General features: G+C 41.7%; 1 protein-coding gene across 2 annotated transcripts in view; it reads right to left on the minus strand.

The window, feature by feature from the left end:
* The window catches only part of LOC132394460 (major histocompatibility complex class I-related gene protein-like), a 72836-nt gene that overhangs the window by 13778 nt on the left and 41752 nt on the right, over positions 1-17306 (minus strand). The window contains exons 4-5 of one of the 2 annotated variants that reach the window (XM_059970644.1): positions 2522-2788; positions 8-112 (exon numbers count right to left, since the gene is read on the minus strand). In XM_059970644.1, the coding sequence (XP_059826627.1) occupies positions 8-112; positions 2522-2788 (372 nt within the window). Of the gene's footprint in view, positions 1-7; positions 116-2521; positions 2789-17306 lie in introns of both variants that reach the window. The other variant, XM_059970643.1, reaches the window with a different exon arrangement.

The raw sequence follows: 17306 nt of genomic DNA on the forward strand, positions 1-17306 counted from the left end.
ATCTTACCTCCTCTCTTCTTCGTCCAGCAATAAATTCCAGCAAGCACAGCACTCAACAACATAAGTACACATACACCGATCAGCCCAATGTGCCTGTCTTCCTTCCCACTGCCTTCTGAAAAATAATAATGTTTTGTAATTATACTAATATAATGATAAGCTTTGCAGATATTGCATTATTCCAAATATATAGGTCACATGTATTTTTGTAAGTCTGGCATCCTCTTGAACTATGCATACAGTGCATTATTTTATAAGGTGCAAATTCTCTCCTCCATAGACTTTGCTGAACAGGTCTGTGTGAAAAATACATTGCAGAGCAAAGCATGAAGCAGACAGCAAAGGGTTAGGTGTTTATAATCAGAGAGGATCAATCAAATGTTTGATATAATTGCATGATTTGAAGAACAATGATCAAAAACTTAATTTTGTGAACAGTTTGAAAGGAATCTGGGTCTGAAACAATGTATTAAAGCAATACATTAGATATGGTGTATATTGACAAGTTGAACTGAAATAAAATTAACCATAGTTGAATGCATAGTTGGATGTAAAGTCAGAATGAATTTTCATCATGGTGTGCTAACATGAACTTTGTTTTCTTATTTGTTCTATTGCACTTCTCCTTACAAGTGAGTATAAATTATGATTAATCTATGTTTCAAAGAAGGTTCTTAATGATTCCTTTGTTTCTGCATTCACCAGTGAGAGGCAACTTGATGATTGTGATGGTAGTGCAAGGACATGACAATATGTCTGACCAAATTCATATTAAGAGAAATTACTTGAACCTATGAAGAACATTGGGATAGATAAGTCACTGGGCCTGACTGGGGTTATAGGCTACTGCAGGAAATGAAATAGGAGATTGATGCACCTTTTGTGATGTTCTTTGCATCGTCACTGGCTGCAGCAATAGGACAAGATGACTGAAGCTTGGCAAGTATTCTTTTGTTCAAGAAAGGGAGTACAGATAACCCTGGGAATTATAGACTAGTGAGTTTGACATCTGTTGGGACAGGTCTTTGGAAAATATTCTGAGATTTAGGATGAATTTTTGGAGACACAAGGGTTTATGAGGAGAAGGTCGTGCTTCACAAAGTTGATTGAACTTTTTGAAGATGTGACAAAGCACAGTAAGAAGGCAGAGCAGTAGACAGGATACATATGGATTTTAGTAAGGCATTTAGTAAGGTTCCCTATTGTAGGCTTGTTCAGAAAGTCCAGAAGCTTATCTGTTTGGATACAAAATTGGCTTGCCAATAGATGGCAATAGGTCACTGTAGATGAAGCATTTTCCGTCCAGATGTTGGTGATCAATGATTTTTTGCAGGAATCAGTTTTAGGATTCCTGCTGTTTGTGATCTTTATAAAAGTGTTGTTGATTACAAGGAATATGCTGTCATGAATGTTGCTAGAGTTAGATACATTAAGGAAATTAGTAGGTCTCCGAGATAGACACATGCGATAGGAAGATACGTGGCTATGTTGGAGGGAAGCGCAAGGCTGATCGTGGGGTAGGTTAAAAATGGGGTGTAACATCATTTGCTACAGAGCCCATACTCTACTGTAACATGCTATATTTGATGCCTTCATCATTCTTTGTTGTCTGGTCATATATTTGTTTCATGTTGCTAGAGTAGCCTAGGCAAATAACTGCAGTGCATTTTATAGACAGTGCACAATACATATGGAGAAGCAACAATTTTGCAGCTTCACACACACAGTAGAAATTAGGTCTCCTGATTTGTGCTGTTTGAACTGTGAAAACAGTGGAAAGGCTTTTGCATATCAGGTGGTGTATGTCATTGGCCACTGACTGGGAAAGATAACCTCAGTTTTAAGCATTTAATCCAGTTTAGGATTTGCACCATGGTTAATGCAAGAGGCCAACTATTGGGCAGTATTTAATAGCAATGGCATTTTATAACAAAAGGTAGCCAAATTACTACTTGTTGGGCATGAACATGCCCAGCATTTGTGATAAAAAAATATTATTAGCCACTTAACAATCCAGTTGAACTTTTTATCCAAGGCTTTATAAATACATGCCAATTACATTTTGGTGGCTAAATTTGTTGATTACTTTTAATTTTCTAAGATTTAATAAAAATGTCAATAATCACAAAATATAACAAGACTTCTCTCTCCATTCTCACAGCATAATTGGTTCAATACATTTGATAAAACTTCTTCCAATTTCAGACTGGTAACAATTGGAGCAAGTTGCATTTGTGGTACCAATGCCAGAGGTATAAATAAATTATGTGTAAAGCAACGGACAAAATTTAAAATTGTGATGAACATTAGAAGATGGGAATTATAAATTGAAAACAGTTCTTGCTTTCATCCTTCAGCAAAATGGAAGGCTACACAATATATTAGTATTAACAAAGTTCAAAGGAATTAGAATACAGGATGCAGTCTGAGGGATTAAAAGGAAACAAAAAATGATAATGATAAACTTTGTTATTAATAGTGCCAAAGCTTATTCCACCTGCTCAGATATGAATGTCCTTACCCCAGATGACTGTCTTCCCATCCGGCATGCTGCTATGATTAATATGGCAGGAATATTCTTTGCCATCAGATGGATCAAAATCAAGGACAGACCGCAGTTGATATGTTCCATCTTGATTTGATAATACTCCAGTAGATTTTGTCTCAGAGACATTTTGCCCATTCTGGAACCAGCTCACCCTGATGGCCGTTGGATAAAATCCAAACACGCTGCATCGGAGAAACGAGGAATGGTCCTTGTGAGCATCAAGAAAGACCTCGGGAACAACTACATGATAGAACATAGAACACAGAAAAATAGTAAAAATAGTATACAGTGTATGCCCTTTTGACATAATGACATTTTAATATTTTTATCTACGGAAGATTAATCTAAGGTTTCCCACCCATATATCTCTCCATTTGTATTTTGTGCCTATGAGCATCTTAAATGTCCCAAATGTATGTGTACCTATTGCAACTTCTGGCGACACATTCCATGCTCCCACTGATCCCAGTGTTAAAAAAAAACTACCTCTGACCTCCCCACTATAATTTCCTCCATTCATATTAAAATTATCAGCATCCATATTAACTATTACCCCTTAGGAAAAAGGGGCTGCTTTCCCACTCTGTCATCTTATTAAGGCACCTTTCATTCTCCCTTGCACCAAAGTGAAAATTTCACCCAACATTTTTCATGAGACATTATCTGTATTCTAGGCAGCATCCTAGTAAATATCCTGTTTGAATTCAGTTCCTCAACCAATTAAGACCAACATACTAGATGCCTTCTCATACACCCCATCAAATTCCATGGCGAATTTGAGTGATCTATGATCGTAGACTCCATGATTCCTCTGCTGCTCTAACAAGTGAAAAATCTTGCCATTAACCCTACAGTCTGCATTCAAGTCTGTTCTTTCAAAGTGTATTGCCTCATACTTTTCCAGCTTGAATTCCATCAGCCACTTCTCAGCACAGTCTGCATCCTGACAAAGTACAGCTGCAAAATGTTGGTTATTTTCAGCTTCAGCAAGATTTGCACTGCAGCCATCATGCATCCATTCACACTACTCCCATTTTTCCTCTTTAATTTCCATCATCCAATTGGTCCTTAATTATTCTCCCATATTCACATACGTTATTAACAACAAACAACAACCAGCAGAGTAACATAGCTGATAACAGTGCAAACAACCTGGGTTCAATTCCTACTGCTTCCTGTAAGGAGATTATACATTCTCCCTGTGAGCACATGGGTTTCCTCCAGGTGCTCCGGTTTCCTCCCACACTCCAAAGACCTACTTGTTTGTTATAGATTAAATAACTATATTTAATATATAGTCCCATGATTATTTTAGGATTAAATGGGGGGATTGTTTTTTTGATGTGGCTTGAAGGGTTAGCAGGGCCTGTTCTGCACTATATCTCAATAAATAATACATAAATTAACAAGTAAATAACATCTCAATAAACTCATTTTTGTCGTGTACAGGAAGTGATAGCACATCATCGAAACAGACATGATTTCAGGTACAACATACAGTCTCTAAACAGTCAGCACATAAAATGTTTTCACGAGGGCATGTAATTGACTATAGTAAATAAATGACAAGTTATTAACTGAACAGCATGGTTGGGAAACAGAAACTTCTGTTGAGAGCATTTGGGAGGGGAGGAGTGGAACAGATTAGTGCAGATTAGAACAGTGGAACAGGAGTGGAAAGGGGCAGATTATTTACAAACAAAATGTATAAGTACCAGTATTTCTATCTACAGAAGTTGATCAATTTCAGCCACTCCCTATGCCTGATATTTGTGAAAGCTAAGCCTCTTAATACACGGAAAACAAATATGGTTGTATTGCTGAAAGATGGAAGAATTGACATTCTGGAAAACTGGAAAAAAGCTTAGTTAAGGGCTTGGGCAGATCAGCCATAATGACTCTAAATGGCAGTCCAGGTTTGATGACCAAATGGCTGACACCTGCTCCTATGCTTTTGTATCTGTAAATCCAGGCCTCTGAAACAGAGAGGTAGACGTGATTAATTATATTATTAATTGTATTACTGGGCTGAATCTTTCATGTAAGTAAATCAATGAAAAAGTAAACAATTCCACCGTGTCATATTTAGAAAATTATAGCAGAGACTGATACACACTGGAGTGACACTGTATAACAGCAGGTAGAGCAAGTCTCACATTTCCCATAACCAGGCTTCAATCTTCTACAAGAAATCTGAAAATACTTAAGAATTTACTGAATCTTGCAGGATTGATGAAAACAGAAACAGTTTTAACTTTTCAGACTGCAAAGCTTTTACCAAAATAGAGAAGAAGAAAATAGTAGTTTTCAGTTGCAGGAAAGGAAGAGGAGAGATTACAGGATAGAGTGAAACCAGCTTCCTCTTGGGAAAAGGTGTCAAAGTCTCCCATTAATCCATTCCAATCTCTTTAACTTCCTGCACTAATCCATTGATATGGCAAAGTTATAGAGGAGGTCACCAATTCAGAGGGTTTGGGAGAGCAAGAGAAAGAGAAAGAGAGATAAAGGAACCAGAATTGTAAAGACAATAAGATATAGGAGCAGAGGTAGTTCATCCCCACTCCCCTGCATTCACCCCCATACCTTTTGATGCCCTGGCTAATCAAGAACGTATCTATCTCTGCCTTAAATAAACCCGATGACTTGACCTCCACAGCCGCTCACGGCAACAAATTCTACAGATTTACCACCCTCTGACTAAAGTAATTTCTCTGCATCTCAGTTTTGAAAGGATGTCCTTCAATCCTGAAATCGTGCCCTCTTTTCCTAGAACCTCCTACCATGGGAAATAACTCTTCCATATCTAACCTGTTCAGGCCTTTTAATATTCAGAAAGTTTCTTTGATATCCCCCATAATTCTCCTAAACTCCAGGGAACACAGCCCAAGAGCTGTCAGAAGTTCATCATACAGTAACCCTTTCCCTCCTGGAATCATTCTTGTTAATCTTTTCTGAACCCTCTACAAAGTCAGTATATCCTCCAGGTACTCAATAAACTCATCCCTAACAATCGATTAAAATGCTTCCCAACCACTGATATTAGGCTAACAGGTCTATTGTTTCTTTTCTGATACCATCCACCCGTCTTAAATAGCAGAGTAACATCTGCAAATTTCCAGTCTTGTACAGTGCCATAAACTATCATTTCCTGAAAGATCATTGTTAATGCTTCCACAATCTCCACAGCTACTTCAGAACGTGAGGGAGCATTCTATCATATCCAAGAGATTTATCCACCCTCCCATTAAGTTTCCTGAGCACCTTCTTAGTCATAATTTTCACTACACAAACTTCACTTTCCGGACATTCTTGAATGTCTGGTATACTGCTGATGTCTTCCACTGTGAAGACTGATACAAAATACACATACATTTCCTCTTACATCTCTCATTGCAATAATTCCAGTGTCATTTTGTATTGGTCCTATAACTTCCCTCAACTCTCTTTTATCTTTTATACAGAAGACACAAAAAAGCTTTTAGTATGTTCTTCAACTATTAGTCATAGCTTTCTCTCATAATTCATCTTTTCCATCCAAATGTCCTTCTTAGTTTCCTTCTGCATTTTATTTTTAAAAAGCTCCACAATCCTTTATCTTCCCACAAGCTCTGGCTTCCTCGTATGCCCTCTCTTTTACTTTTACTTCAGCTCTGACTTCACTTGTCAGCGAAGATATTGTCCATCCTCCCCTTTGAAAATTTCTTCTTATATTTGGAATATAAAAAATACATCTGTCTTGCACTCCCATCATTTTTCACAGAAGTTCCAGTCATTGCTACTCTGCTGTCTTTCCTGCAAATGTCCTTTTCCAGTCAACTTCGGCCAGTTCCCCTCCCATGCCATTGTAATTTCCTTTATTCCACTGCGATACTGACACATTGGATTTTATCTGTTCTCTCTCAAATTTCAATGTGAACTCAATCATATTGTGATCACTGTTCCCCAAGTGTTCCATGCTGCTCTATAGGACTTGAGCATTCAGTCAGGTACAGGTCAATAACTTTCAGTAGGAATGGCCAATTTGGATACAGGCAGAGAAAGTAAACTACCTTAAAATTGTGCATCCGATATAGAGTTTGGAAACTACAACATGCAAAGAAGGAAAATGAGCAGCTGCTCGACAACCTTACATTGTCCTTGTGGTCCCAATGCAAGAGGTCATACAATGGACCATTGTAGGGTGGGGAATCTCAATGCAAATGCAAACCAGAAACAGAAAAGTAGCAATGACTCTAATAGGGGTAATCTATAGTTACCCCATAGAAATAAATCAGAATCAAGATTAATATCATCAGCACATGTTGTGAAATTTTATAACTGTATGACAACAGTACCATGAAATATATGATAAATATAGAGAAAAATCTGAGACATTAATTACATACAGTGCCTATAAAAAGTATTCATACCCACAGAACCATAGAACATTACAGCATAGAAACAGGCCTTTTGGCCCTTCTTGGCTGGGCCGAACCATTATTTTGCCTAGTCCCACTGACCTGCACCTGGGCCATATCCCTCCAAACCCCTCTCATTCATATACATGTACAGGGTTTTCTTAAATGTCAAAAGTGAGCCCACATTCACCACTTCATCTGTCAGCTTATTCCACACTCCCACTACTCTCTGCATGAAGAAGCCCCCCCAACCCAATATAACCATATAACAATTACAGTGCAGAAACAGGCCATCTCAGCCCTTCTAGTCCATGCCAATGCTTACTCTCACCTGGTCCCACTGGCCCGCACTCAGCCCATAACCCTCCATTCCTTTCCTGTCCATATACCTCTCCAATTGTACTTTAAAGGACAATATCGAACCTGCCTCTACCATTTCTACTGGAAGCTCATTCCACACAGCTACCACTCTCTGAGTACAGAAATTTCCCATCATGTTACCCTTAAACATTTGCCCCCTAACCATCAAATCATGTTCTCTTGTTTGAATCTCCCCTACTCTCAATGGAAAAAGTCTATGTCAACTCGATCTATCCCTCTCATTATTTTAAATACCTTTATCAAGTCCCCCCTCAACCTTCTACACTCCAAAGAATAAAGACCTAACTTGTTCAACTATTCTCTGTAACTTAGGTGTTGAAACCCAGGTAACATTCTAGAAAATCTTCTCTGTACTCTCTCTATTTTGTGGATATGTTTCCTATAATTTGTTGACCAGAACTGTACAAAAAAATCCAAATTCAGCTTTACCAATGCCTTGTACAATTCTAGCATTACATTCCAAGTCCTACACTCAATGATCTGCTTTATAAAGACCAGCATACCAAAAGCTTTCTTACCACCATATTCACTTGAGATTCCACCTTCAGGGAACTATGCACCATTATTCCTAGATCACTCTGTTCTACTGCATTCTTCAATGCCCTCCATTTACCATGTATGTCCCATTTGGATTATTCCTACCAAAATGTAGCACCTCACACTTATCAGCATTAATCTCCATCTGCCATTGTTCAGCCTACTCTCCTAACTGGCCTAAATCTGCAAACTTCGAAAACCTATTTCATTACCCACAATGCCATCTATCTTAGTGTCATCTGCATACTTACTAATCCAATTTACCACCCCATCATCCAGATCATTAATGTATATGACAAACAACATTGGACCCAATACAGATCCTTGAGGCACACCACTAGTCACTGGCCTCCAACCTGACCAACAGTTATCCACCACTACTCTCTGGCATCTCCCATCTAGCCACTGTTGATTCCACTTTACTACTTCAATATTAATACCTGACAATTGAACCTTCCTAACTAACCATCCATGCTGAACCTTGTCAAAGGCCTTACTGAAGTCCATATGGACAACATCTACTTCTTTACCCTCGTCAAATTTCCTCATAACCTCTTCACAAAATTCAATAAGGTTTGTCAAACATGACCTTCAACACACAAATCCCTGCTGACTATTCCTAATCAGACCCTGTCTATCCAGATAATTATATATATCATCTCTAAAAATACTTTCCATTAATTTACCCACCACTGACATCAAACTGATCTGCCTATAATTGCTAGGTTTACTCTCACAACCCTTTATAAACAATGGAACCACATGAGCAAATTTGTAAGGAGATAGATATTTGTAGTAAGCACAAGGTTGTGATTGTGGAAAATTTTAATTTTTCACACATAGACTGGGAAGCCAATTCTGTAAAATTTCTGGATGGTTTGGACTTTGTAAAATGTGTGCAGGATCATTTTTGCAGCAAATCATAGAGATACCAAATAGAGAATGGGCAGTAGTGGATCTCCTGTTAGGAACTGAGATAGGTCAGGTGATGGACGTATGCTATTTCTATTTCTATGCTATTGCTATTTCTATACCAACTTCCCTCAATGTCCTAGGGAATATCCTGTCAGGACCAGGAGATTTATCCATTTTTATATTCCTTAAAAGTGCCAGGACTTCCTCCTCTTTAACTGTCATAGATTCCATAACTTCACTACTTGTTTCCCTTACCTTACACAATTCAATATCATTTATCTTTATCCCTTTATAACTTTATCCCTCACTATCTGTTTGCTATTAATATAACTGCAGAAACCCTTCAGATTTATTTTCACCTTACTTGCCAAAGCAACCTCATATCTTCTTTTAGCTTTTCTAATTTCCTTCTTAAGATTCTTTTTATATTCTTTATATTGCTCGAGCACCTCATTTACTCCATACTGCCTATATTTATTGTAGATCTCTCTCTTTCTCTGAACCAAGTTTCCAATATCCCTTGAAAACCATGGCACTCTCAAACTTTTAACCTTTCCTTTCAACCTAACAGGAATTTAAAGATTCTGTACCCTGAAAATTTCACCTTTAAATTACCTCAATTTCTCTATTACATCCTTCCCTTAAAACAATTTATCCCAATCCACTCCTTCTAAATCCTTTCACATCTCCTCAAAGTTAGCTATTCTCCAATCAAAAATCTCAACCCTGGGTCCAGTCCTATCCTTCCCCATAATTGTATTGAAACTAATGATATTGTGATCACTGGACCCAAAGTGCTCCCCAACACATACTTCTGTCACCAGACCTATCTCATTCCCTAACAGGAGATCCAACACTGCCCCTTCTCTAAGTCAGTTCCTCTATGTATTGCTGCAAAAAAACTATCCTGCACACATTTTACAAACTCCAAACCATCCAGCCCTTTTACAGAATTGGCTTCCCAGTCTATGTGTGGAAAAGTAAAATCTTCCACAATCACAACCTTGTGCTTACTACAATTATCTGCTATCTCCTTACAAATTTTCTCCTCCAATTCTCGCTCCCCATTAGGTGGTCGATAATAAGTGTTACTACACCTTTCCCTTTCCTCAATTCCACCCACCTAGATGAGCCCTCTAACCTATCCTGCCAAAGTACCATTGTAATATTTTCTCAGACAAGCAATGCAACACTTCCTCCTCTTGCCCCTCCAGTTCCATCATACCTGAAGCAACAAAATCCAGGAATATTTAGTTGCCAATCATACCCCTCTTGCAACCATGTTTCACTAATAGCTACAACATCATATTTCCAGGTATCAATCCATGCTCTTAGCTCATCCACCATTCTAACAATGCTCCTAGCATTAAAATAGATGCATTTAAGAAACTCTCCAACTCTTCATCTCTTTTTATCCCTAACGATGCGATCAACTTTATTATCTTTTCCTTCCTTCTGCCCTACATCTTCGGTCTGAGCGCTCCCCTTCTCTATCACCTGTCTATCCTCCCTCACACACTGTCTACTAGCTTTCTCTATTTGTGAACTAACCTCCTCTCCCCTAGTCTCATCAAACTGATTCCCACACACCCAACCATTCTAGTTTAAAGTCTCCCCAGTAGCCTTAGGATATTTCCCCGCCAGGATATTGGTCACTCTAAGATTCTTTTTGTACAGGTCACTCCTGCCCCAAAAGAGGTGCCAATGATCCAAAAACTTGAATCCCTGCACCAGCTCCAATCCCTCAGCCACGCATTTATCCTTCACCTAATTCCATTCCTGCTCTCACTGTCGTGTGGCACAGGCAGTGATCCCGAGATTACTACCTTTGTGGTCCTTCTTCTCAACTGCATTCCTAACTGCTTATATTCTCCTTTCAGGACCTCTTCCCTTTTCCTACCTATGTCATTGATACCTATATGTACAATGACCTCTAGTTCCTCACCCTCCCACTTCAGGATACCTTGGTCACGATCAGAAACATCCTGAACCCTGGAAACTGATCACTAGGATAAGTGCCAGGAGGGAGATCAGTGGGGAGGGATAAATGTTCATTGCCCCCATAATCTCAATTTACTGTGGATATCCAGTCTAAATACACCTCCAAACTGCACCAGAAATGCCTCAAAGCTCTGTTTCTTTCTGGACATCAGACTCAACCGATTCCCCTCCACTATCAATCTCCTCCATCTAGTGTTCCTCCTAGTACTTATCCTTGTAAGCAGAACAAGTGCTACACCTGCCTCAACAAGTCCTCCCTCACTGCCATTCAGAGCCCCAAACAGTTCTTCCAGGTATGTCAACTCTTCACCTGTGAGCCTGTTGAGGTCATATAGTTTGTTCAGTGTTCCTGGGTGGCCTTCTCTATATCAACAAAGATTGAGAACACCGTTACTCCATCCACCAGAAGAAGCAGGACTTCTCAGTGAAGATCCATTTTCATTTCAGTTCCCATTCCAATATGTCAATCCATCACTTCCTGTACTGTCATGATGAGCACACACTCAGGCTGGAGGAACAACACGTTATACGCCATTTGGGTAGCCTCCAACCTGATGGCGTGAACGTCTATTTTTTTGAACTTCTTGTGATGTTCACAAGAACTGCCTCTCCTTAATGATTCCCCATCCCCATTTCCCTCTTACCTTATCTCCGTACTTGCCCATCAACTCCCTCTGGTGTTCCTCCTCTTTTCTTTCTCTCCTATCAGACTCCTTCTCCAGACTTGCTTCTCTTTCACCAATCAACTTCCCAGCTCTTAACTTCATCACTTCCCCTCCAAGTTTCACCAATCACCTTGTATTTATCCCTCCCCCTTCTCCACCTTCTACTCCTCATGTATTTTTCTCCAGTACTGCTGAAGGGTCTTGGTACAAAATGTTGACTGCACTTTTTTTTTTAATATATTCCATAGACACTGACTGCCTGACTGCTGTCTTCAATGTGGAAGACACTAGCGGTATGCTGATGGTCCAGGGTGCAGAAGTGAGTGCCATTGCTGTTACAAAGGAAAAAAGTGCCAGGTAAACTCCGAAGGCTTCAGGTGGATAAGTAACCCGGACCAGATGGACTACATACCAGAGATGTGCAAGAGTTTGATGAAGAGATAACAGATGCATTGGTCATGATCTTACAAGAATCACTTGATTTTGGTTTGGCCCAAAAAGGCAGGAAGATTGTGAATGTCATTTCACTCTTTAAGAACATGGGAAGGCAAAAGAAAGATAACTATAGGCCAGTTAGTCTAACCTCAGGGGTTGGGAAAGTGTTGGACGTTTCAGGGAACTTGCAGAGTGATGATAAAATAAGTCAAAGTCAGCATCCGTTCTGTGAAAGGAATCCTTGGCTGACAAATCTGTTAGACTCTTTGAGCAGGTAACAAGGAGGTTGGTCAAAAAAGTGGCAGTGGATGTCACTTGAATACGTACATGATGCTGGAAGAACTCAGCAGGTCAGGCAGTATCCGTGAGAAAAGAGTAGCCAACGTTTCGGGCTGAGACTCTTCATCAAGAATGGTGGGGGGGGGGGGAAGAGAGGGCTGAAGCCCAGTAATAGAGATAGGGGAGGGGGAAGGGCTAGAGGTGCCAGGTGGAGAACCAATCAGAGGAATGATAAAGGGGGGAGGGGATAAGCATGAAAGAACTGCAGAGATAAAGGAGCAGAAAGTTGAAAGGGGAGTGAGGCAGAGAGGGACCTAGGATAGGGGGAGGGAATTCCCGGAAATTGGAGAATTCAATGTTCATACCACCAGGCTGGAGGCTATCCAGACGGTATATGAGGTGTTGCTCCTCCAACCTGAGTTTGGCCTCATCATGGCAGTAGAGGAGGCCATGTATGGACATATCTAGATGGGAATGAGAGGCAGAGTTGAAGTGGGTGGCAACCGGAAAGTCCTGTCTATTGTGACGGATGGAGCTGAGGTGCTCGATAAAGCGGTCCCCCAATCTGCGTTGGGTCTCGCTGATGTAGAGAAGGCTGCACCAGGAGCATCGGATGCAATAGACTCACAGGTGAAGTGTTGCCTCACCTAGAAGGACTATCTGGGGCCCAGAATGGTGGTAAGGGTGGAGCTGTGGAAACAGGTGTAGCATTTGTGCTTACAGGGATAAGTGCCAGGTGGGAGTTCTGTGGACGTGTGGACCAGGTAGTCACGGAGGGAATGATCCCTGCGAAAAGCTGAGAAGGGTAAGGAGGGAATGATGTGCTGGGTGGTGGGGTCCTGTTGAAGGTGGCAGAAGTTGGGGTGGTAGGTGAGGACAAGGGGAACCCTGTCCCTCTTGTGGTGATGGGAGGATTGGTTAATGGCTGAAGTGCGGGAAGTGGAGGAGCTGCGGGTGAGGGCATCTTTGATGACTCCAGAAGGGAAACCATGACCCTGAAAGGAAGAGGACTTTTGAGAAGTCCTGGAATGGAAAGCCTCATCCTGGGAATAGATGCAGCCAAAACGGTGGAACTGGGAATAGGGAATGGCATTTTTGCATTGGGCAGGGTGGGATGAGGTATAGTCAAGACAGTTATGGGAGTCAGTGGGTTTGTAGAAGATGTCAGTGGATAGTCTGTCTTCGGAGATGGAGACCGAGAGATCAAGAAAGGGGAGAGAAGTGTCTGAGATGGACCAAGTGAATTAAGAGCTGAGTGAAAGTTAGAAGCAAAGTTGATGAAACTGACGAGCTCAGCATGGGTGCAGGAACCTTCAGCAATGTAGTCATCAATGCAGCGGAGGAAAAGTTGGGGAATGGTGCCAGTATAGATTTGGAGCATAGACTGTTCCACATAACCCACAAAGAGGCAGGCATAGCAGGGGCCCATGCGAGTGCCCATGGCTATACCCTTGATCTGGAGAAAGTGGGAAAAACCAAAGGAGAAGTTATTAAGAGTTAGAACAAGCTCCGCCAACCGGAGCTCCTGGTGCGGTTCCCGTTGGAGACCCGACACAGATTGGGGGACCGCTTCGTCGAGCACCTCCAGCCTGGTGGTATGAACGTTGAATTCTCCAATTTCTGGTAATTCCCTCCCCCTATCCTAGGTCTCTCTCTGCCTCTCTCCCCTTTCAACTTTCTGCTCCTTTATCTCTACAGTTCTTTCCTGCTTATCCCCTTCCCCCTTTATCTTTCCTCTGATTGGTTCTCCACCTAGTGCCTCTAGCCCTTCCCCCTCCCCTATCTCTATTACTGGGCTTTGGCCCTCTCTTCCCCCCATTCCTGATGAAGGGACTCGGCCCAAAATGTTGGCTACTCTTTTCTCACAGATGCTGCCTGACCTGCTGTGTCCTTCCAGGGTTGTGTACGTATACTTTGATCCACAACATCTGCAGTTGTATTTTGTATTTTAGTGGATGTCACTTACTTAGATCTGCAGTAGGCACTTTATAAGATGCCACACGTGAGGCTGCTTAAGAAGACAAAATCCTTTGGCATTACCAGAAAGTTACTGGCATGGATACATGAATGTCTGACAGACAGGAGGCCGTGAATGGAAATAACGGGGAGTTCTCTGGTTGGCTGCTAGTGTTAGTAGAGTTTCTCAAAGACCCATATCAGGACCATTACTTTTCACATTGTTTGTCATTGATTTAGATAATGGAATTGACGCCTTTTGGCAAAGTTTGCAACTGATACAAAGATAGGTGGAGGGTTAGGTAGTGCTGATGAAGCAATGCGACTGCAACAGGACTTAGACAAATTGGAAGAATGGGTAAAACAGTTGCAGATGGAATACAGTGTTGGGAGATGTGTGTCTATACTCACTGGTATTTTGAAGAATGCATGGGGATCTTATTGAAACCCATGTCATGTTGAAAGGATTAGATAGGATGGATATAGAGAAGATATTTCCAATGGTGGGGGCATTAGTTCATGAGCCAGGACACCAAATTTGGGCCACTGGTACTATCTGGGGAGAACAGTTCTTATAGTGTTTTTTGGCAATGTATACACCCCTAGTGCTAGAAAATATGTGAAAGCGTTGCAACCGTGGTAGTTTTCTGAGTGTTATCACTCGATAACCCCATGTCAAAACACACTTTTCAAGACTATACATAGCACAGAATAAAACTTTCTACTTCAAACTGATGGTTCTCTGTTATTATTGACACTTCATCTTTGAAAATTGGTGCAAATATAGCTCAGACAATAAGTTTTTCAGAAAAATTATTAAAATTAGCATCTGTACGAATGTTATCTATTACTGGCAGTGACAATGCAGTAACTATACTTTACATAAGATATACTTGTTTTCATGTGCTGTTTCACATTTATATCTTGTATTTCATCATTTACGCATACATTTATATGAACTTTGCAGCAGGTGCTTTTTTCACCAGCAATGTTAATGTGATTTTCTTTTCTGTTTCAGCTACTGTGGTGGTGGGATTGTCCTGCACAATAGAGTAGAGTTTATTTAGATCTGGAGTAGCTGAATTACTTTGCTTCAGAATGAGAGCCATAAGCACAAAGAATCTATTAAGAAGCAGTGTATCATACACCTGAAAATATCAAAAGAAGATGATGTTGTTGTCGTTTGAATTTCCAGCATCTGCAGATATCCTCGTGTTTGCTCTTTAAATTCACTACTGCGAAGCTTCTGCCAGTGATGCCTACACTGAAGAAGTTTAAATCTTCTCTTCGACGGGAGTTCAGTGAAACCCTCTCTCACTGCTCCCCATCTATAACTCTTTCAGCCCTTCAACTTTTCGATCATATTTTGACCCAGACCCGCTATTACAGCCATATACCCTTCCTTGGAATGTGTCTCCGCTGCCAACTGACTCCAATTGGCTTCAGGATCCGTTTTCGAGCTTCTCAATTTGGACTTTCTGAGGATCCCAGATACTCACATTTAATTGATTCTGCCTCCATTTGTTTCTCCCGTCGAGCTCTGAGGGCGACACTCTCCACAATGAGAAGGTACCTGGCATCCCTTTCATAATCACTTCCACCCCTCCGGGACACCTTTTTCTCCGTTTGCAATGGACCTGTCCATTATTTCATCCTCCGTCGGATCCATGCGTGCAATCACCAGTTCTTTGACTTTAACATGTCCTGCAAGGATCGCAAGATCTTCCCTCTGCAGACCCCAGAGCATGGTCTTCGTATCGCATCCCCAGCCTCGGCAGTCAATCTTAGCTGCCCCAGCGACCCAGGGTATATTGAAAACCCGGACTCCAGCACCATCGACACGGGTTCCTATGGCCATGGACAGCTTCAAAGTGATTGCGTAATCACCGATTGCGACTCCAGCCTTGAGCTCCAGGCCGGGTCTTCATATGCTGCGATTGTGACTCCCGTCTCCCCTTCCCCCACCACCACTATGCAATCCCCTCTCCCTCAGATCCCATTGTCAGCTCTTGGGCCCTTAGAGGATCCATCTTCCTCCCAGCCCAACCCCTCCCTCTCCACTGACACTACCAGCCTCCCTCCCCCCTCTGATCCCATCTCTCATCCATGCTGGGTCTTTACCATTCCCTCCAACCTTCAACTCTCTAAGGCAGAGCGCTCTGTCCTCAGTAAGGGCCTCTACTTTGTCCCCCTTCACCCACACTTCAGTGGGTTCTGCGTACGCCATGACTCTGAACTCTTCTTCCGCCAACTCCGTCTCCGAGCTTACTTCTTTGACAAGGACTCTCCTACACCCACCGATGACCCTTCTCCCGTCTTCAACCCTACTCCTCTTCATGGACACCCCGCTCTGGTCTTCTACCTGCTCTGGATCTCTTTATTGCTGATTGCCGATGGGACATCAATCGTCTTGACTTCACCACACACTGTTCCAATTCCAAACTCACTCCTTTCAAACGCTCTGCTCTCCACTCCCTCCGCACCAATCCCAACCTCACTATAAAACCTGCGGATAAGGGGGGAGCTGTTGTGGTCTGGCATACTGACCTCTACCTGGCCGAAGCACAGCGACAACTCTCTGATACCTCCTCTTATTTACCCCTTAATCATAATCCCACTAAGGAGCACCAGGCCATTGTCTTCTATACCAACCTTATTAGTTCTGGGGATCTCCCATCCACTGCCACAAACCTCATAGTTCCCACACCCCACACTTCCCGTTTCTACCTCCTACCCAAGATCCACAAACCTGCCTGTCCAGGTGGACCTATTGTCTCAGCTTGCTCCTGCCCCACTGAACACATTTCTGCATAACTTGACACTCTTATCCCCCCTTGTTCAATCTCTTCCCACCTATGTTCATGATACTTCTCATGCTTTGAATTTTTTCAATGATTTTAATTTCCCTGGCCCCCTCTGTCTTATTTCCACCATGGACGTCCAGCCCCTATATACCTCCATGCCCCACCGAGATTGTCTCGAAGCTTGTCGGTTTTTTTTTTGGATTCCAGACCTAACCAAATCCCCTCTACCACCACTCTCCTCCGTCTAGCGGAATTAGTTCTTACTCTCAATAATTTCTCATTTGGCTCCTCCCACTTCCTCCTAACCAATGGTGTAGCCATGGGCATCCGTATGGGTCCCAGTTATGCCTGCCTTTTTGTTGGCTTTGTGGAACAGTCCATGTTCTAA

The sequence above is a fragment of the Hypanus sabinus genome, chromosome 5 (assembly GCF_030144855.1).
Source record: "Hypanus sabinus isolate sHypSab1 chromosome 5, sHypSab1.hap1, whole genome shotgun sequence".
NCBI lineage: Eukaryota > Metazoa > Chordata > Chondrichthyes > Myliobatiformes > Dasyatidae > Hypanus > Hypanus sabinus.